The sequence below is a fragment of the Grampus griseus genome, assembly GCF_964374135.1.
Source record: "Grampus griseus genome assembly, chromosome: 7".
Taxonomy (NCBI): Eukaryota; Metazoa; Chordata; class Mammalia; order Artiodactyla; family Delphinidae; genus Grampus; species Grampus griseus.
The window spans coordinates 71,903,183-71,924,983 of NC_139001.1; the positions used below are offsets into that span (position 1 = coordinate 71,903,183).

The 21,801-nt window shown below is 48.6% G+C and overlaps 1 protein-coding gene across 1 annotated transcript in view; it reads right to left on the bottom strand.

Moving 5' to 3' along the window:
* Positions 1 to 2,024: 2,024 nt before the first annotated feature.
* Positions 2,025 to 21,801, bottom strand: part of TANC1 (tetratricopeptide repeat, ankyrin repeat and coiled-coil containing 1) — a 229,711-nt gene continuing 209,934 nt past the window's right edge. Inside the window, exons 20-27 of the mRNA XM_082658840.1 lie at positions 15,701 to 15,834; positions 13,990 to 14,113; positions 13,459 to 13,634; positions 10,363 to 10,495; positions 8,903 to 8,994; positions 7,092 to 7,238; positions 6,082 to 6,182; positions 2,025 to 5,412 (exon numbers count right to left, since the gene is read on the bottom strand). Of these exons, the coding sequence (XP_082514966.1) occupies positions 3,975 to 5,412; positions 6,082 to 6,182; positions 7,092 to 7,238; positions 8,903 to 8,994; positions 10,363 to 10,495; positions 13,459 to 13,634; positions 13,990 to 14,113; positions 15,701 to 15,834 (2,345 nt within the window). The 3' untranslated portion in view covers positions 2,025 to 3,974. The remainder of the gene's footprint in view (positions 5,413 to 6,081; positions 6,183 to 7,091; positions 7,239 to 8,902; positions 8,995 to 10,362; positions 10,496 to 13,458; positions 13,635 to 13,989; positions 14,114 to 15,700; positions 15,835 to 21,801) is intronic.

Here is a 21,801-nt window from a genome sequence, read left to right on the forward strand (position 1 = left end):
ATTGAGAAAATCACTTTGACGTTTAATGAGCAATTTTGTTAGATTCTAAGTTTGCAAGGTAGTAATGATTTTCCCCCATTGTCCAAACCTAGGTACAAGTTAGATGGAATAAATTATCACAGATACATCAAGTTGACTTTGCTGAAACATATAAAGTGGCAAACTAGCCTCCCTTTACAATTTAGAATTCTTAAAAGTTCTCACATAATAGTTTAAGCTAAGGTGACTATACATTTTTACACAACAGACTGATAGCTAATACAACACCCTGATAAACATTCAGAAGAAAACATCAAGTTTGGAAAGCTGAGGTTGTGTTGACTCTCCATTTGTCTCACAAGTTGTTTACCAGAATGGAAGCCATTAGTGGGAAAGCTTGTTAGAACTAAACTCTAAGGGCAGGCAGGGACCAAGACTCTGTGCTTACCCCCGAAATCCTCACTGTCGTCGTTCTGAAATTTGAAAACACAGAAATAAAAGGGAAAAATCAGTGTAAGTATTTATTCCGTCAGCCTTTTCTAGTGTTTTATAAACTTACAGCTAATATGCTGTATGTTCACAGAAGGGTGGAAAGCTACCACAGAAATCTCCAAAAACCTGTTCTTTGTAATTGCTGCTTTGTAAAATTTCTGTCATCCTTATGTATTACTGAATTTTATTTCCTTTGTGTCACAGCTGGGATTCACAATACGTGATTCTAGAAGAGTTTTTTTTTTTCATACTACACATGCCGCTCACATTCTTACTCATGAGGACCAACAGATGGGAACATGTTCTAGAAGGGGTTTTTCTATTGTATTCTGTAGAGGAAGTATGCTAACATAATTCTAACAAAAGACTGGGTAAAATTGATAGAGCCCACCATTGGACCAGATATCTTTTGTTTTGATAAAATAGACTTATTTTCCAAAGAAGGCTGGCTGGTTTTCACATAAAAATTACTGAAAATCACTGAAGTCACTGAGAGAAAACAGTAAATGTTGGTTATTTGCTAAATGTGTTAAAGAAGGTGATTTTCTTTTTTACGTTTCACTAGGATGGTTTCTTGTTAAATGGCCGAAAACTAAGATGCCAGTTTACAAAAGTGAAGTGCATCTGTTTTTATATACAAACAAACCGAAGCGGAGCTGCTACTCCTTCCCACAAACACAAGCAAACAAACTAAATAAACCAAACCCAAACTCACCCATAGGAAAGGACACCACACGGCCCCTCTGCACTCTTGGGGACCACCATCCGTGCAGGACTAGGCAGGAGCAGCCGTCACCTACCTGCCCACTGCCCGGTCCTCAGCACTGACCAGTAGCATCCCAAGGAGACTGCACTTCCTGGGGTAACTGGACCAAATACCTTTACTAAGAATCTATCAAAATCGTAATGTAATGTATAATACATTCTAATAGTCACACTGGCAGCATCACAGGAAGTCATCCAATAAGAATGATCTATTAATAGAGTTTTCCCCTCCTACCCAGTTTTTTGTTTTTTACCTTTAGTTTAAATATATAGCTTTCAAGAGTGACTGAAAATACTTTACTTGGCCTTGCTAGTAATAGCAGTAACCACACAATAACCTGAAGTTGCTTAGGCTTAAGATTCCACATCAGGATTTTATCACAATACAACAGTTTAATGTTCACACTCATTCATACTACTTTGAAACTGAAATATGTGGTTATAAAGACAAACACTTTTAACTCAAAGATAACAGAAATATGAAGAACGAACTTGCACACTGGCACAGTGTTCAGTGCATGTATCGCCAAAGTGGGAGTTATGTACTGAAGATGCACTGTTGCCACTAAAACCACGCTCCAGGATTTCCGAACAGAGAAGTACGGAATGCTCTTCATGCGTTCTTCTCATTTCAGGCAAAAAGACTAATTTTGACCCTGGAATGTTTTGGGATTTCTGGAAGCCATTACCCTTGTTCTGAAATTATTAAATAAAATTAAATATGTATTTGTAGTATTACTGAGAAACAGGCTTTCCACTTCTTTAGGATAAAATCACTCTGGATTTAAGCAAGGCAGATAGCTGACATCAGGATCTTCTCTACGCAGCCATTGTTTCATTTAATGCAAAACAAATTCTATTAATTGTCTTTATTCCATATGGAAAAGTACAGTAGTTGTGCAGAAACAAAACTACATAACAAAAGAGTAAGACTTCCACAAATATTAAAGAAAACAATAAACAATAAATAAGCCATAGTAGTTATAGCAGAACTCATGAGACGCCTCTAAAAAAGACTGACAAAGCTGTACAAAGTACTCTGTACACACTCAGGAACAAATGGAGAATGACACCAGAAGAGTCCTATTCGTACAAAACCATAATGATGCTCACAGGGACTTCATTACAACTATTCGTTTTTAAAACATTCTGTAAATATAGAACTTCCTTCTCTCCAATTCTAGAAAATAAATTTCACACCCCAACATACAAAACAAATACACTCCCACCACCTCTCTCAAACTAGTATTTTAACATCCTCCAATAGCACACCATTTTCTTATAAAAATACCTGTAAAATCAAGGTTCACTCCTGTACCTTATCTTTACAAATGAATAATACATCAGTTTGGACTTAAGTAGCACCTCAGAGGTGTTCATATAAATGAGATAAAGTGCTGTTACTGGTATACTGTTAACATGCCATATATATTATCGTTCAGTGCAATAACCAGCATGGACGAAGCTTAAAAAGAACATGCAAATGTATGACTTTAAGATTAACTACTTCAAATAGTTATATTTACAAGTCTGAATACAACTTGGCTATATGATATATACAACATGTGGCTATAAAGTAATGACTATAATAAAACGAAAGCAATAACCAACCACACCTTAAGTATCCGAATTAAATATTGTCATTAGAGGACCTTGGAAGGTTTGTTCCAGGAGTGCTATCATTGATAAAAGCCGTTTGGGGACCAACTGAGAGCTAATTTACATGTCACCGAGAATGCTGTATTCTTAGTATTTTAGCCCAAATTCAACTTAACCACCAATCATGATTCCAAATGGTTTATACTGTTTCCAAATATTAAAAACACCTTGAAGCGGGAATATAGTTCCAAAAAAAGGAACCATAACACAGAAATAGCTGTTTAATCTTTTTAAGGGAACTGCTATAAAGGGAACAATACTTGGATGTTCTTATATTTTGCTTAAAAAAAAAAAGTGACCCATGTAACACGTATAGTCACATTCAGCTAGAAATTACTCAGGTCTTTCATATATATATATATACACGTGCACATACACACTGACCCTTGAACAACAAAGGTTTGAATTGTGCAGGTCCACCTATACATGGATTTTTTTTTCCCCGGTCAATACATACTACATGATCCACGGCTGGTTGAATACGAGGATGTGGAACCCTCCACAGGGCCGACTAAAAGCTACACTGTACATTTTTGACCGTACAGGGGATGGGCGCCCCTAAGTCCCATGTTGTTCAACAGTCAACTCTATGTGTACGTGCATATATATATAAATTAAGATATGACTCATTGGAACTGTAACTTGAAAATTCCATCTTTTCCAGAACATATCACCTGGATATTATGTCATGAGCTAAACTTATCACTAGACATTTACATTATCTAAGAAATAATATGATCTTACCACATAGCAAAGGCTAGGAGAAAAGTGATAAAAACCAAATAATTTCAAAAGAGAGAAGCATGAGTTAATGTCTTCTTGGCTGTCTTCAATTTTTAACTTAACAGGCATAACTAGTTGTAGTTTTCAATTCTGGTTAGCATTCTTATTTCTGGTGACTTCTATCTATCAAAGAAATTTAATCCCACATTTTCAACATATCAATGGCATCTGATCCACCCCCAAGGGAAAAATAAATATGTGACTAAAGAGTAATTTTTCTCACAAACCACCATTTAATGACTACCAGGAGCCAGCACACCGTTTTCCAAATACCACACGTGGGTCTCCCTCACGGCTCACACATTTGATTCTATGAATGATCGCTTTGGTTTTGCTGAAGGGAGGTGACTCCTGTGGGCTTCACTGCTGATGTGAGGCTGCTGTTTAGAGAGACCTTCCTGATACGCGTGAGAAACCGTCTTAGTTACCCGGCTGTCTTGGCAGTGGACTGGAATTTGGCACTTCTTTTCTTCTAGCTCCTTCCCCTGGGCCCCGTTGTGGACCCCTCCACCCAGAGTAGACACAGAACGGGTTTTGGCTTGGCTACTGTATCCTCCTGCTTGCTTGAGAGAGGGCTTCTCAGAGCTTGCGGCCTGCAGGCCAGCCGCGGAAGGCATGTTCGTCGGCAGCCCCTCTGGCACCGTGCAGTGCCAGGCGCAGCTGGGAGGATGGCTCTGCTGCTGGAACCTCGCTGTCTTGTCCATGATGCCCATGAACGGAGTACTGCGCGGCCTGTGCTCAGCTGGGCCACTCGGAGCCTGGCTACCAACCCTGTCTTTCATTCGAGCATCTGGTCCTTGGACCTTGAAGCCCTCTGAAAAACTGCTGCTTGAAGCCAAACTACTGGTTGAACTTGACATCTTGATGCTGCTTGACGGAGAACCGGAAGAGCCTGAGCTGGTGAGGGAAGCCGGGTGTCGCACGTCGCTGCAGCTCACTGGCCCGCCTGGGTTTAGAGGGGCTACGTCCACAGCCACGGTGGCACGAGACAGAAGCCTCTCTGCAGTTTTTATCTTACTCGGTAGAGGATACGCAGCGTCACCCTCACTGGGCTGCAGCTGGACGCTGGGGCTGGGCCCCAGCCGATCTCCCGAGTGGCTAGAAGCTGCTCCCGCAGGGAAGGTGCCTGTTCCCTCCAGATGCTGGTTTCTGCTTCCGGCGGCGGGGGTGGCAGAGAGTCTTCCAGGCATGGGACTCGGGGGAGGATTCTGCGAAGAGACCTGCGTTTTCGAGCTAGCATTTCTCAGGCCAGCTTGCCCAGAACCCAGGTGCTGGCTGGTTTTCACGATCTGCGCCTGCTTGGTGGGCTGCACCCTCAGCCCCGGCTGAGCGACCGGCTCCCTCGGGGGCTTGCTCACCCCCAGCCGATTCTGTGGCGATAGCGGCCTCATTTTGGACTGGAGCCCTTCTTGAAGGTTTCGGATGTATGGGGAGGGGGCAGAGGAGGGCGGCTGGGGCCTGGGAGCGAGGGGAACGGATTCTTCCTGTGGAGAAGTCTCCTCCTCTTCAGCCTCCTCGAGGTGAAAGCCGTCGTTCAGGCCGGGGGTCGGGGCGTCCTCCTCGTGGTCCGAGTCGGCGGGGGGCGCTGGCGGCGGGCACTGCTGCTTCTGCTGCTGGCTCCTCTGGAGCTGCCTGCATTCCTCTTCTACGCGCGCCAGGAGCCTCCTGATCTCCTGGTTGGTGGGACAGAGCTTCACGGCTTCCCGCAAGTCAGCCAGAGCGGCCGTGAACTGCCTTTATATTAAAAGAGACGATATAATTACAGGCCACTTAAGAACAAGCTCTGAACGTTAACTGTTCATAAAGCAGCTCTGCTAAAAGAAAAGAGAAGGTAGCTGAGTGAGTGCTGCACAGTCATGGTGTGGACGGACCCCACGGAACTAGCTTAGAGTTCCTCGGCTAAGTGGCAACGCTGAACTCTAACCCAGACCTGAGCGGCTCCGGGGCCCTGCTGTCTCTATAAAGACCACTGGGCTGGGGTGAGCGCAGGCAGAAAGCAGTGGGGGTCAGAATCCTCTTAACGTCACCTTCCCCATCCCTCTCACCACGTCCACCTGCAACTCAAGACCTATGGACTCCACCCAGCCTCCCCGCCGCCGCCTCCCGGCGTCTCTAGTTGGCGGTCTCACTGGTAACATGGACTAAGCTAGGAACTTTACGTTGCAGATGTCAACTGTGGGGAGAGTTACTGAGATGTCTGGAGAAAATGAAAAGTTTAGCCATTGCTAATGACAGCCACTGCTGCGCCTTCTGGAAGCTAGCTGTTCAGTATTACAAGGGAGGAGAGGCACTGAGTGATGCTCGTGCATCAGAAGCCCCCAAAATCAAAGCAGCAGCTTTGATGTCAGAGAAAGATAAGCAGGCTTCTCTAGTCACAGTCACATATCTAACCCCAGATGGTACCTGCTGCTCCTCTTTGCTCTCGCTCTGGCATAAAAGGCTTCATAGGACTTTGGTTTCAACTCGAGAGCCTTGGAAGCAAATTCTTCTGCCATGCCGAAGTCCTGGTATCAATATTTAAATACACAAGTCAGAAGCAGCACTGAAACATGATTACAGGCAACCTTTTAATAAGAGTTTTGCTCTAGAGGTTAGTAGAGAAGTGGGACACATTTGGAGCGAGATGAAGGGGAAGGTAGGTTGGTTTTCTTGTTGTGAAGTTAGGAGACAGTTATAGCTTATTAATGTTCTTACAAGAAGAATCCCACAGAGAAGCAAAAATCGGTGACTCAGGAGTCAGTCACTCGAGAGAGAGAATGGTGGTGGAAGCAGCGCAGCAGAGGTGAGGGCTGATGGGAGCCCGCCCTTGGGGGGAGGGGGAGCCTCAGAGGGGCCCGGACACTGCAGCACCTGCAGCAGGAAGGTGGGCAGAGTCCGTGGGCATAGAAGCAGGCAGGTCACAGATTTGGTGGAGGGAGGATGAGGTTTAAAAAAGAAAAACAAAGAAAGTGGTACTGAAGCAAATCTAGTTACTAGTTACAAGTTAACTGTGAGTTAACTACAATTAATTACAAATTGACCAGTTCCTGGCTTACCCTCTGAGCAAACATAATAACACTAAGCTGATTATAACACATTTGTGGTGAACTTTACAATGATACCCTTGCCTTCTGAATCTGGGGACAGCCACTCGTGCTGGCAGCGTGCAGTTGGGCAGCGGTGGAGGAGCAGTTTGCATATGCTCGTCATCACTGAGGCAGAGAAACTACGTCCATGTGCACTCTCAACACCTTGGGAGGTGGGTGGTGCTGTGATCTAATGATGGTCACCCCAGACAAGCAGCTCCCCATGCGCCAGGTTCACAGAAAAGTGCAAACAAACCAGACAGGAGGTCTCATGATTTGGTCTGTAGAAGGGCAGGCCTTCACCACTGTGAGAACAGCTAAAGGACTGGAATAAGGGGCCCGGCTTACATTTGTTTTTCTTCGGCAGCGAGACAAATTGAGATAGAGGGAAATCCTTAGCTCATTGAACGGTCTCATGTCCTCTCCGAATCCTTCTCGAGGAAACTTCCTTAAGGCATACTGGTACCTCTGGGCTGCCTCTTTCATCTTCCCCTTCTAGGATTCAAAAATCAGAGAAATTTATCGTTTCCAGAGGCTCCAAGATGGATAAAGATCCTGATGAGGACAGGCCACGGCCAGAACCAGGCCACTGACTGGCCTGGACACGCAGCTTCACCGTCCGCCTAGGCGTCTGCAACCAGAGCTGGGTTTACGGGAAGGGATCTGTAAATTGCCAAACCCATAACCGTCAATCTTAGTTAAAACATCAGATTATCTTCTCTGTTACGTATTTGTGACAACCATTTCATGAATGATCTCTCATCTAAAGATACTTTAATGCAGAGTGTAACAGAAATCAAATGGAGAAACCACGCCGTCCCTAAAGCAAAGTAGAGTCTTGTGGATAAACCTAGAGCTGCTGTAGAATGATAATTTTTCTTTTAAGAGGAACTAAAGCACGGGCTTTAAAACTTAGCACAGCACTGCACGTCATCTTCAAGGCTAAAGAAATCCATTTGCTCTGTTGGTTCTGTTGCACAGCAGGTATGAAGTCTGTCGAAAATGGCTAATAATTGCCTACCAAAATTCATATTAAAACCACTTCAAAGCCACAACGATACACACTCTGAACTCAATTTCAAACTGATTCCAGGCCAGGAACCCTGCTGGGTCATGCTATATGCCTATTTATTTGTTGTTATTAAAAAAGAAAAGGAAAAACTAAAACATAGAAAGTACAGCAGCTTCATGCCAGAAAGGATTAAAATGGTCATGATGTAGTTTTCTGTTTTCATCATCTTTTAATTCTGTCTAATCACAGACCTGGAAAGAAAAATGATCTATGGAAATGGCCTGAGCATCTCTCTAAACTCGGGGTTGGCAAACTACGGTTTCCGGGCCAAACCCGGCCTGACACCTGTTTCTACAAACACAGTTTGACTGGGACACGGCCTGGCTCATTTGTCTGTGTGTTATCTTGGCTGCGTCTGTGCCACAAGAGCAAAGCTAGAGGGCTGTGACAGGGACCGCAGAGCAAAGCCTGACATGGTTGCTACCTGGCTCTTTCCAGATGAAGTGTACTGCCCTCTGATCTAAACTGCATGTGTTAGTTTGAACATTTTTACTTTAAAATCAAATTTACTAATCTTTAAATTGTCTTTCCATTTCTAAGGGAAAATGAGAAAAAGAAATTAATTCCACCTCCTGAGTAACTGAGTGTTATCTATTACTTGACTATTTTAAGTAAAAATCTCTCCAGAAACAGTTTCAAATTCCAGAAGCTTACAGACATTAAAACTAAGATAATAAAGGCTTGGGAGATTTCATGATTCTTTTCTTCTGAAAATGTCTCCTGAGTGTTCCTTTCCCATGTCTCATGATTCCAAGCACCAAGGAATTTCCTGTAGGATGTGCCTGTTAAACAAGAAGCACCTCTGCCTTCGTATCAAGGCTTCAGGCTGTAAGTCACAGTTACAGCCCCAAGGATTCGTTCAGAAATAATGGTTCTCAAACACAAAGAGGAGTGCTTTCCACATTGAAGATTCTGCTGTGAGGATATCAAATCCTGGGCACAAGGCTAGGTTAGCACTTCCCAGAACTTCTATTAGCTGAGCTACATGCATTCTGTGCAGCAGCACAGCTACATCCGTTATACCGCAAACGAAGAGGCTGCTCATAGGTTGTTTACAGGATCACAAGAAAAGGGCAACACCACTTACTTTGTACATCAAGTTTCCTTCCTCCATCAATTTCTGTAAAAGTATAATCAGAATATCAGGTTTGGAAGTAGCCATCGCCCAGGCAGCATTTCCTGCAAAATAAACATGCGTTCAGAGACATTCCAGTGGGCCTGGAGCAAAGGAGCTCAATGCTTCCGTGGCCCCGTCACAGCTAAGCCCACAAACAGCAGAGAACCCAGCTGCAGAGGACACTGCAGTGTGTCCTGCAGGTGTATTGTCCTGCGTGACAATACAGCGAAGGGAAGGGAGCACTGAGCAGGGAGTTGCACCCCGCACACCCTGTCACTTGGGGGGACAAGAGTGCTGGGACACGCAAGCATCAGCGCAGCCATGAGCCACCCCTCCTTTCTACGGGGATTTGCTTCCCAATCATCTCTTTAGTTCCCTGCAGTGCTGTCAGGACCACGCGCAGGTGGACGCGAGGCTTCTCAGCATCTCTCACACTCGCTGCAGAGTCACCACCAAATCCACTCTGAGACGCCAGCTCTGGCCCTGCTGCCCTCCTCCCACCATCCCCGCCCTCGGCCTCCCTGCTCCCGCCTGTGTCTCCTTCTCTCCCGGCTGACGGCACAGCCACAACCTCTGTGTAAGCCTCTTCCAAACAACGCTTAAGGGCATGGCCTCAGGAGTCGGACTCAGGTTCAAGGTGACCTGCCGCCCACTATGACCTCAGGGGAACTATTCACCATCTTCAGGCCTGGGGTTCCTCCTCTGTAACATGATGCTTTCATCATTCCCTACTTACAGGGTAGGTGAGGATGAGATAAGTTAAAACATGCAACTGCTCAGAATAGCTCCTGATACCATGAGCTGCTTAATAATGTCATTTCACCACCTTCATCGCAGTCCCCTCCCCAGAACTGCTGGCAGCCAAAGGTCTGGCGTGAGACCAGAAAAGACAGTGCCATACGGGGCACTCTTCCCTGCACTCTGAAGCCTGGACCATGTTCCAACCTCCTCAGAGCTCCGGTCCCTGACATTATCCTCAAGTCACTCCGTCTCGTCTCCAGTAAGCCCCGAGAGCTCTCCCTCCCAGAACCTGTGCTAGGGTTGCCGCTGGCCTTCCCAGAGGACTAGCCGCCCCTCCCGAACAGCAGTCCTCGCACTCGTGGGTCATGACAACCGCCCTCCAGCTCCTGCCCACCCGCCCTCGGGCCCTCCCCACAGAGGCCCCCGGAACTGCTCCCGCTGTGGCTTCCCAGGGCTGGGCTGTCCTTCAACACTGGCCTCTGCTTTCTGCCCACGTGGGCTGTAATAATATGAGTCTTTTACACACTCTGAATGACTGTGATTAACTGAGCCTTAGAGAGGGACAAAAAAAGTCTCCACACGCCTGACATCTTACTTCTTCACCCGGGAGCAGGTGGGTACGGTCCCTCGCGTACTCTAAAATCTGAAGGTACCCTCCCTCTCGCTGGTGAACTGCAGAGTTTACTGACCTAACTTGGCTCCTTTTCTCAGCAGTGTAATCACTACAGATGTGTTTCGACAACCGATGGCTCTGTCCAAGGGCCGCATGCCGCTGTGGTCCACGTGCTCGATCACGGCCCCCTTGTCGACCAGGTACAGCACCTGCAAAAGGGAGACACAGGACCTGAGGGCGCGGGTAGCAGGAGCCCTCACCTTGCCCGACGCTGCAGCTGGCGTAGGAGCTGGCGGTCTTAGCTTCACTCTGGTCTCAGACGCTCTGGCCTAACGGGATCTCAGAAGGGAAACGAAGCTGACATAGAACAGAGCAGAGGAGCTGCAATCCACAGCTCACACCCACTCTGCTAAAGTGATTTTGATGTTGGCAATGAGACAGGCAGGTGGATGTTCCCAGGGCGGGACGTGTGTCCGTGCACCCACAGACAGTACACGCACGCTATCGCCTGTCTGTCTCACCCCACTTCCCAGGCCACAGAGACGAGACACAGTCACCTTTTCATCTCCAGTTACTCAGGAGGCAGGCTTCTGCCATAGCTCCAGCGTGCTGGCAGGTTATGGCAATGACACTTCAGAGACACTCAGACCCACACAGCCTGGGTACAGAAGCCGGAAAGACCAGGGTCAACTGGACCCGGTTATAACTCACTTTAGGGCTTAGGAAAGAGACCTGAATATGGGCACTGTAAAGGTGGCAACTGTGAGACCATGGTACAAAGACTGCCGTGATGTGATCAAACAGCTGTCACTTGGACTAAACAGAGAACAACAGGGAAAACCATGCTGGCCACTAAAATTGCTCTATTCACTGGAAAAATCTGTAGCCTGCTTAGATTTTCACGTGGATCTAGTAGATCCCATCAGTCCACCAGCTGTTCAAAATGACACTAGAGGGATTAATATCCAGAATATATAAAGAACTCCTACAACTCAACAAAACCTCAAAAACCCAATTTAAAAATAGGCAAAGGCTGTGATAATCCGTAATGGAAAAGAATATGAAAAAGAACATATATATATACATATATATATATGTGTGTGTAACTGAGTTGATTTGCTGTATAGCAGAAATTAACACACTGTAAATCAACTATACTTCAATAAAATTTAAAAAATAGGCAAAGGGGCTTCCCCGGCGGCGCAGTGGTTGAGAGTCCGCCTGCCGATGCAGGGGACACAGGTTCGTGCCCCGGTCCGGGAAGATCCCACATGCCACGGAGCGGCTGGGCCCGTGAGCCATGGCCACTGAGCCTGCGCGTCCGGAGCCTGTGCTCCGCAACGGGCGAGGCCGCGATGGTGAGAGGCCCGCGTACCGCAAAAAAAAAAAAAAAAAAAAAAATAGGCAAAGGATCTGAATAGATATTTTTCCAAAGGTGACATAAAAATAGCCAATAAGCATGTCAGAAGATGCTCATCATCACTAGGGAACTGCAAATCAAAACAACAAGCTATTAACTGTTAGGATGGCTGCTGTCAAAGAAAAGAACAAAACAGAAAATAAGTGCTGGAGAGGGTGTGGAGAAACAGGTAGCCATGTGCACTTTTGGTGAGAATGTAAAATGATGCACCCACTACGGACACAGCATGAAGCTTCCTCAAAAAATTAAAAATAGAATTACCCCTCGATTGAGCAATCTTACATCTGGGTATCTATCCAAAAGAATGGCTAGATCTCGAAAAATCTTCAGGCTCTCGAAGAGATATTTGCACACCCGTGTTCGCAACAGCACTACTCATAATAGCCAAGAGGTGGAAGCAACCCAAGTGCCCAATGATGGATGAATGGATTAACAAAACGTGGTAAACACATAAATGGAACATTATTCAGCCTTAAAAAAAAGGACATCCTGACGTATGCTATAACATGAATGAACCTAGAAGACATTATGCCAAGTGAAATAAGTCAGTCACAAAACAACAATCTTGTACGATTCCACTTGTGTTCAGGGACCTAGAGCTGTCATTCACAGAGACGCAAAGTAGAAAGGTGTTTGCCGGGAGCGGGGTTGGGTAACGAGGTAACTGTTTAACGGGTGCAGTTTCAGTTTTACAAGACAAAAAAAGCCTGGACTTTGGCTGCACAACGATGTGAAATGTATGTAACACTACTGAACTCTTCACCTAGGAATGGTTATGACGGTAAATTTTATGTTACGTGTTTTTACCAAGACTTTTTTTAAATGACGCTTAGAATGCTAAGATCCTTCACTCTTCCCTAATGTTGATAAACGACAGGATCTGGTAATGTAACATAAGCTGAAAGAGAAAAGCGTGGAGGTGCGAGGTTTAGTTAAAGAGCTGTTTCTGAAAATCGACATTTAAGTACAGTGTATAATGTCCAGGAAATTGAAACTATTTAACTGTAACCTCACTGCCTTGTAAAACCATCAGGCACAGACGTGCAGGGTGGGGATGGCTTCTGCTCCGAGGTCCACAGCCCCCAGCAATACAGTACCCGTCTGTCTAGCTAATCCTCACCTTAGATACACGTAACGATTCATAAATGATAATTCTCAAGGAGAGATGAACATTCCTCCAGCACCTGCTTGGTGCCTGGGATATGGACACTGACAAGGTGGTTTTTGCCCTGAAAGACATCTTGTGGGTTTTAGTTTATTAAGGTTTTATCCCTTCCTTCCTCAGTTAGACTTGGGCCTTTGGCAAAGAGATAAAGACAGTGCCCAAAGCATTTTCTGTTATTTCTAGACAAAGCCGCATCAATTTAAAAACAAACCAACTGATTATTTGATGAGTAATTTCTCACATATAAAAGTGATTTTTAAATGATCTATACAGGCATTCTATTTACATGGAAATTGTAAGAAAATGAAACGACATATGCACGTGTGTACACATATTCACGTATGTGCGTGCAGTTTGTAATCATGGAATTTTAAGCCTTTAGAGTCTATTAAAATCTTTACCCCAGGTCTGGAACAGACTGCGTGCCACAGAATTAGAGGAAAACGAAAGCCACCCCACAGCACACGTGTATGCCCCGGCCACACGGGGCCAGCGCCATGCACACTTGGGGATGGCTCAGCTCCCGAGTCTCCACGCGGCCCAGTCCGCCTGGCACAGGTGGGGAGCGTGGCCGCCGCGGTACCTACGGTCTCCGCATCGCCGTAGAAGGCGGCCAGGTCCAGGGGGCTGCGGCCGTTCTTGTCCGTCTGGTCGATCTTGGCTCCTTCCTCCACCAGGAACTGGACCACAGCCCTGTGCCCTTTCAGACAAGCCCAGCTTAATGCCGACAGACCCTCTTTGTCCAGAGAAGAAAGGGCGGCACCTGAAAGACAAGCCCATTCACAGAACGTGACCGTGGAAAGACAAGGCCAGAGGCAGACCCTTTCACACCCGCAGGGGCCTGGCCTAAACAGCATCTGAAGCCAAGGGTGAAATGACCATCCCTCCTGCAGCTGAGTAAAGGGTACGTGGGATGTATCCCTATTCCCTCCACTTGTGTGCAAGTTAAAAAATTTCCATGACAAGAACACTAAACAAAAAGATTTTTTCAAAAACAAAACAAAGACAACAACAAAAAAAACAAAAAAACGAAATCAGAAAGTACTGAACGAGTCTGCCAAAGCTCTTGTCCTTGTCCCTCCAAGAGAGTCCCACGCAGGGGGGGACAGTGCGGCTACCTTTCGAAAGGAGAAATTCCACGGTGCTCAAGTGCCCTTCACAAGCAGCCACCATGAGGGGCGTCCGGCCCTGCTTGTCACTTAGGTTCACGTCACAGCCACGGTCCAACAGCAACCCAACGATCTGAAAGAAACACTCGGGATTACACGCTTCCTGCTGCCCCTTGAATCACGTGCTCTCTACTCGGGATGGTTTTTCCACCTTTCAGAGTAGTGAAAGGACTCTCCCCTCTTTTTAAAAACCCCTGTAAGTCGTGTGATCCATGGGGCCTGTAAAATCTTTCTACTGTATTCCTTCGAACAGACTCTTCCAAATATATCTTCTCTTTAACAAGCCTGATTCATTACTATGTCTGTAAAACTTGCACACACAAGGCAGAAATTTGGAGAAGGGAGGATTCCAAGCACAGTCAAGTGATGACACGACAGCCACTACAGGGCACGTGGGGTAGCTGAGCAGAACTAAAGGGAAGGCACGACAGCCATGGCCCCATGGCGGTGCTGACACCACGTTCCTGCAGCAGGCGGACGCGGCACAGGCAATGGATGCGAAAACACTCACCCACCCTCTCCCCTCAGCAGTCTGCTTCCTGAGGCTTAGGACTGGGGGACCTTCATAGCAGGTGATTTTTAGCAAAGCTTCCTGGAGGAGAGTTTCAGCCTCCAAGTTATGCCTTTAAACAGTACATGGTGAGAAGGGGAAAAAAAACCCAGAGAGGGGTCTCTTACAATGACCATCCTGGAGGGAACTGCTCTGTCCAGGGGGTTGTGGTCCAGCCTCTCTCCCTCTGGCACCGTGCTTGTTTTATTGCCACCACAGCAGAAGGTGGCATGTTCCCACTGCTCTCTTGTTCCTGACACACTAACGTATGTCTCCAGACTCCCCCACGACTTAGGGAACACGGAGAACAGGAGAGAGGATTATTAGCCAGGGCATCTCAAGGACTCGTGAGATAGGCAGGGAGTGGCCGGCACAAACCAAGCTCTTAGAAACGGGAAGGAGAAAAGCCAGAATCTCGGTGGGGCACCCTCACAGCTCCTGCCAGCAGAGCTAGCAGGAACCGGAAGGGTTGCGACTCCGCGCTGTGAACTTGGGTCTAGAAAATTCCTTCTATAATGGACATGATGCGGAAATCCATCTGTCTGTTTGCAGCTGTGTGTAACCTGGTGCCAGCCATGGGGTAGATACATGGTCACTGTTTACAAAATGAAGGAATAAATGACTGAACCACTGCTATCAAGGACCCCTTGCTCCCTTAATTAGACTAAAAGCAATGATGCGTCGCTCCTTGTAAAAAGAAACCAGCCTGAATCACAGTGCAGGACCAGAGGGAAAAGGCTTCCCCTCCCAAGGAGCACAACAACGCCACTCTTCTCCCAAGCCTGCTGGACAAGTGGGTTGCACAACCACAGCAGCCGCTGTGTTACAGCAAGTCTTCTGCTGTCGGGATGGGGTGCACCCACTCCATTTCCCCTCCCCGGTTACGGGGAAGCAGCTGTGGGTCTCTGACCTGGTTACCGGCCTTGCTCCCAGTTACCAGCCAATGTGGCTGACTGTGCTAGCCTGTCAAATGTCTGCCTTGATACAGCAGTGCTCACAGCACAAGCAGAAGCCAAGAATGTGAAAAAGACAGGGCCCAGCAGGGGAGACGGGCAGTAGCGATCTCTATCCCATTCACTGTTTCTGAAGCACTCGGGGTCCCCCGGGTACCTGCCAATGCCCCTGGCGTGCCGCACAAAACAACGGAGGGACCCCTCTCCTGTTAGTCCGAGACGCAGCAGCTCCACGCTCCAGCAGCAGCTCGCAGACCTCCAGCTTGCCTCGTCCTGCAGCGGCCGTCAGGGCTAGAGGGAAGTCACGGGGGAGGGGTCTGTTAGTATGATGGCCACATGGTAGTGGCTAAAGGTGGCCACAGACTCTCTCACGCTCCTCTCACTGAGAGGAGGGGAACCACGTATCCTGCCCCCCTTGAATCTGGGCAGGCTCTGTGACACCTTTTTCTTTCTTTCTTTTTAAAAAAAATTGTTTTTGGCTGTATCGGGTCTCAGTTGCGGCTCGCAGAACCTTTCGTTGTGGCACGCAGGCTCTTCGTTGTGGCATGCCGGCTTCTCTCTAGTTGTGGCGCGTGGGTTTTCTCTCTCTAGTTGTGGCGTGTGGGCTCCAGAGCGCGTGGACTCTGTAAGCTGTGGCCCACAGGCTCCAGAGTGTGTGGGCTCTGTAGTTTGCAGCACACAGGCTCTCTAGTTGAGGCGCATGGGCACAGCAGTTGTGGTGCACGGGCTTAGTTGCTCTGCGGCATGTGGGTTCTTAGCTCCCCGACTAGGAATTGAACCTGCGTCCCCTGCGTTGGAAGGTGGATTATTTACCACTGGACCACTAGGGGAAGTCCCTCTGTGATACCTTTGACCAGCAGAACAGAGCAGACATGATGCCGTGCCAGTGCATGGGCCCAGGCCCTGAGGTGGGCAACTTCCACTTCCTTGAGCGCTCCTTGGAACCAGCTGCCATGCTGTGAGGAAGCCCAAGCAGCCCTGAGGTGAGACCCACTGGGAGAAGCTGTGCGTGGCCAACGTCCTAGCAGCCAGCCAGCAACACTGTCACCTACGTGCGTGTGTGCCATCCTGGAAAGGGGTCCCCAGACACAGTCAAGCCACACCAGCTAGAGCTGTGAGAGCAGAGATGAGCCGTCCCTACAAGCCTGGCCCAAACGCAGATTCGGGAGCCACTAAGCGTTTGTCTTATTGTCGTCTTTTTTCACAGTAAGAGACAATGAGAACATAGGGCCACACAAACACAAAGATCAGTATTACTGTCAAGACCAGCTTCTTACCCTAAAGTCACACATTTCAGTCAACAAGAGCTAACGATTGCTAAGGCAGTGAGAGCATATCACATCCTTCCTGCCTTCAGGGAGCTTAGAATGTCTGTAACAAGTCCAGATCCTGGGTTAAGAATGTCAGCAAAGGAACAAAAGGACAATTAGGCTGTGGAGGGCCTTGAGTGCCCGGGCGAACAGCCCAGTGTGATCCTGAGGCAGGGAGCTGTAGCTGGCAGCAGAGGTGCTGCGGGAAGGTCAGCCGAGGACAAAACGAGCACGGTGTGAAGGGAACGAATGCAGGCCAAGGGTCCTCAGGACACCCTCACAGCAGTGACTACGCCTCCCCAACCCCAAGGCATGACTCCTGGTGGGGGCTGGGGAGGCAGAAAGACATGTTTAGTTAGAAGAGGGGCTCTGCCATGGCATGAACCCCTGTCTAGAGGGAAGGACAGCGGCAGGTTGCAGGGACAGCCCCAGGCCAAGACAAAGCTCTTCAGCAGAGGACAGGAAGGGGCGAGGGTGGGAGACGGAGACACCGCAGTTGGGAGTGTCTACAACACAGAGGGGGAAGGAGAGGGTGGCGCCCGACGCTGCGGCTTGGCTCTAGTCCTGGGGCGACTCCATCTCTACATACAACCTCACACCTCAAACTTCTGGCTTCCTGAATAAAGTAAGCGTCCCTCCAAATCAGTCAGACATCTCAGTATGAAAACCAGGAAGGCACAGGAATAGATCCTTCACAAAAGGTGAAGTCCCAAGGCCAACGAACTTATGAAAAGTGCCCAAACTCACTAGCAGTCCAAGTAATTGAGAAATGGGACTCGCTGCTGGTTGAGGACGTACACATCCTTCCACGCAGCAACCCAGGTGTAGATGGGTGCCCGGACGTGCCCCTGGAGCACACGGGGAGGCGTGCTTGTAACAGCCTGAGCTGGAGCAGCCCAGCTGGCTGTGGACAGCCGGCCACAGGTCATGGTGCCAACACTACACGGCCACCAAATAAACACCACGCGGCTAAATGCAGTGCAACGGGTCCGCCTCCCAAATTTAACAGAGATTCCAAGAAGCAAAACACAGAAGAACACACAGGGCAATAGCTCAGAACTGAGAGCACTGCTGGGCGGTCTCAGGACAGGCCCACAATGGCCCCCTTTCCGGGAGGGCAGGGCCGGCGTCGCTGGGAACCCTGGGTCTCCCGGCGTCGCTGAGACGGGGAGCCAGGGGCTCAGCAATGCAGCTTCCCTGTGTCCTCTCCAGACCCCCTTCTCAGGACAGACACCATGCCTACTCCAGCTCTGTCGGCCGACCACGGTTTACCTCCCAGGACCGCACACACCCAAAGGATGTAAACATGACACCTGGACCTCAGCTCCCACTCAGGGACAAAGAAGTCGCCAACCGCTTTACTGATTTTCTCAAGACAGGGCAACCAGTAAAAACCACAGACGGGGAGTGGAAGCTGTCTCGGGTCTCGACCACGGGTGCCATTCCTATCCGTGTTACACAGACAGGCTCGTTGTCACCCATCGCACATCTAAACTTGTAAATAACTTACAAATAAATACCGTAAACAGACTAGTACGGATATCGGTTTATAGACGGATGCACTGGGCTGGAGGTGGGAGTTCCCATACCCCAAACGTCTGAGCATCGGTGGCCAAGTGATCCTGTCTGTCCTGTGAGCTTCTACACTAGCGGGTCCTGGTCCTGCTGCCGGGCATGCCCGTCACGGTCTGCTCCTGCCACGGTGTGAATGTTGACGATTCTGAAGTAACGTGGGCCTTGGGGCGCTTTTCTTCACACTGTCTGGATGGGTCTAACACCACATCCCTGCACGCGGGGGCTTTGTGAGATGGAAGCTCTGGACGCTGAGCCACTCCCTGGGCCTGGGGCTCCCCGGCATCCTTCCTGCAATTAGGGAGCCCCTCCTCTGCCGGGAGCGGCCTGTGGCACCGTGCGGGCACTGGCGCTGCAGGCGGGGACACCGTGGATGTAGTAAGCTCAAGTCTCTTTTATTTGGTAAACAGGCTTCATCCGCATTATAAATGGGGCCTTTAAGTCAGGATTTCTGTTGCAGCTGCCACTGATTTTTTTTTTTTTTTGCAACAGCACATCAAAAATGACAGCCCGGCACTAAAAATAGGGCCCCGTGTTTGAAGGAGGTGCCAGAGGAGCCAGAAGTTAGAACAGCTGACAGTCGGAGGGGAGCACCGCCCAGGCCCGGAGACAGGGCTGGATTCCCTTCTCCCTTCCAGCCCGCCCGGCTGCACTTCTGGTGATTAGCCTTCTTCTGAGAAGGTGACGCACCTATCAGCACAGGCTGGGAGTCTCACACAGCCGGCCTAAAATGGATCACACCTTCCTAACGAGGCTCTCGCTTTCACCCCGATGCCCCAAACAACAGGACCTGTGTTCTCCTTTTTCTACTCAGAGGGAATCTTTTTGTTGCCGTCACTCAGGACCCCTGAGGTTAAGGGTGTCTCTCAAGTTCTAGCAGCCACGAGGAGTTAAGGATACCATATTCGGAAACAAGCCAGGCTGAAGAACAGTCAACCAGATGCTCAAACAAACAAAACCAGCAGAACTCTGCACAGGAATTCCAGTTATTCTGCTGAAAAGGCTGTCTTCCGAGCAGACCAGCGGCCCCTAACAAGGGTCAGCGCACTCTGCCTGGCCGGAGAAGGGGGAGGGGCCGGACAGGAGAGAGCGCCTGGCAGCAGGGCAAAGCCGTGGCTTCCGGCCAGCGGAATTCAGAGAGGAAGGAGAAAGAAGACCTGGTAGGAAACGGGGGCTCTCAGAGTCAGCCTGAGCTCACGGCGCTTCGTAGGACTCAAACTGAACATAATTTCTTCTACTGCAAAATCCTCAACAAGATGGCATTTCTGTAATTAAATTCCCATGAGGGCATGTGTCATTTTCTGATTCATTTTACCTCGGCCATACTGTCTTCTGTCTTCAGAGCATGAGTACGTTGGTCGTGGTGGATGTTCATTTTAAGAAAACCCAACTGACCCTCAACAATACGAAATCCTCACTGAAAACATCAGTGAGAGATGATGGTTCCTGGTAAAATGGATCATTTCCAGGAATCTTTTAAGAACTAAAGTTCTCTGGGCAGAGATGTGATTTACAAAAGCTCAACGGCAACTTGCCTGGAACACAGTCATTCCATGAGCAGGGCTGTTTGTGATATTTGATGGCAGGTCTGTCCCTCAGACACACAGGGGTGTGTTCCTGGGCCAGGCCGGCAGGCCTGGGGGCTTCAACAATGGAGTGTCCCCCCCTCTGCCCACATCCTTCTCTCCCGACTTACAGAAAAGGGTGACAGGTCAGAGCACACGCAGGCGGTCCCTGCTTCTGGACAGTGACCTCTTCATACACCACACAGTGACGAGCCAGCCCACACCCCCAGGCCCCAGCTGAGCACGCGAGCCACAACAGTGCGCACCCGCAGAAGCGCGCTTCCTGCCGGCTGAGACGGCGGCCCGGGTCGTGGGCAGCGCCGCTCGGCTTTGCTTCCCTACGTGTGTTCACTGGTGTGATTTATTTCCTGACATGCTGGCTCTTCCCATCTTTTATAAAAATGGGTGGAAAATGAATAGTGATAAGCAGCAGGGGTCTCATAAATGTCATCTAGTTGCGACCAGGATGGAAACCATTAGATGCGACAAAGGCAGTGAAGACAGAACCCAGGCCGGAGGAGAACAAAGGTAAAAGTGCACGTGGAACGCAGGGGGAATTCTCAGCTATTTTATCTAAATGCTGAAATGTAATTTGGGATTCCATAATTTTTTAAACCTCTTTGGGAATGGCAGCCCCTCGCCCTGCACTTAACAAATGACCTCTCGAGGAGTTGTCACCCCAGAGGCTAGTCGGCCTGTATTTTGCTTTGCTGCCCTTTGGGTCTGGGCAGGGCTGCCACTCAGAGAGGCTGGTCCCAAAGGCCTCTGAATGAAAGCAGTGCCCTGTCCTCGCCCTGGGAAGTCAGGCAATACCCCCTTTCCCTCCCCCTTCTACGGACAGGGCTGAGATTTATAAAAGTCCAGTATCATAGCCTTGCTTTGTTAAGTATTTCCTTCCTGGCTGAAGGAGGGGAGGGCTTCCATTAGAAGAACAAACTCCCCAACAGCTATAAATTCTTCATCTCCGCAAAAATCAACACAACCAAGACAACACAACAAAGATTGCTCTCACTGAAAAATGCCATTGCACCGGGAGACGAACCCCCAGGAGCCTCCAGCACCCCCAGCCTTGACACCCGTGCTGGGAGGGTGACCTTGCGAACAGGAAGCCGGCTCTGCCCCAAAGCTCTCTGAAGCTCACCAGTGGCTGCTTGGAACACCTTCCTTATTGTTCTGACCCTGCCTCCTCGTTCTGCACTTGGCATTAAGTCTCCCAGGAGGGCCTGCAGCTGCAGGCCGGGCTGGGGTCAAGGAGAGGGAATCTCTGTTGACAAGGCAACAGGCGGCAACCAAACCACACATAAAGATGCCCGCACCAAACCAGCCCATTTCCCAATGGACTACTTACAAAGCAAGGCAGACACCAAACCTGAGGAACCAAGACACCCCTGGCATGTGACCAGTTCTAGAGTAACAACATGCTGCCAGTCTCTGTACACAGTTTAAATATGAACCTCCAATTACCAAGGAATTTTTTTATAGAAATAAAATGTGTCATTGCCACGAAATGGGACTTCCCATGTGACTAAAATTCTTTTCCATCCTTCAAATCCATAAAGGAATTGCAAAGTAACTAAGATTCTGTCACTTAAGCATTCATTTCAATGCTCTATCAAGACCAAAGGTATAGCATAAATATATTACAATAATTAATATTAACAATCAGCTCATCACAACCTTTGCAGCATATCGTATCTGTTGAACACTTAGAGCTGCCGAGCTCTGGGCAAAAGACTATGGGTGAGGGCTTCCCTGGTGGCGCAGTGGTTGAGAGTCCGCCTGCTGATGCAGGGGACACGGGTTCGTGCCCC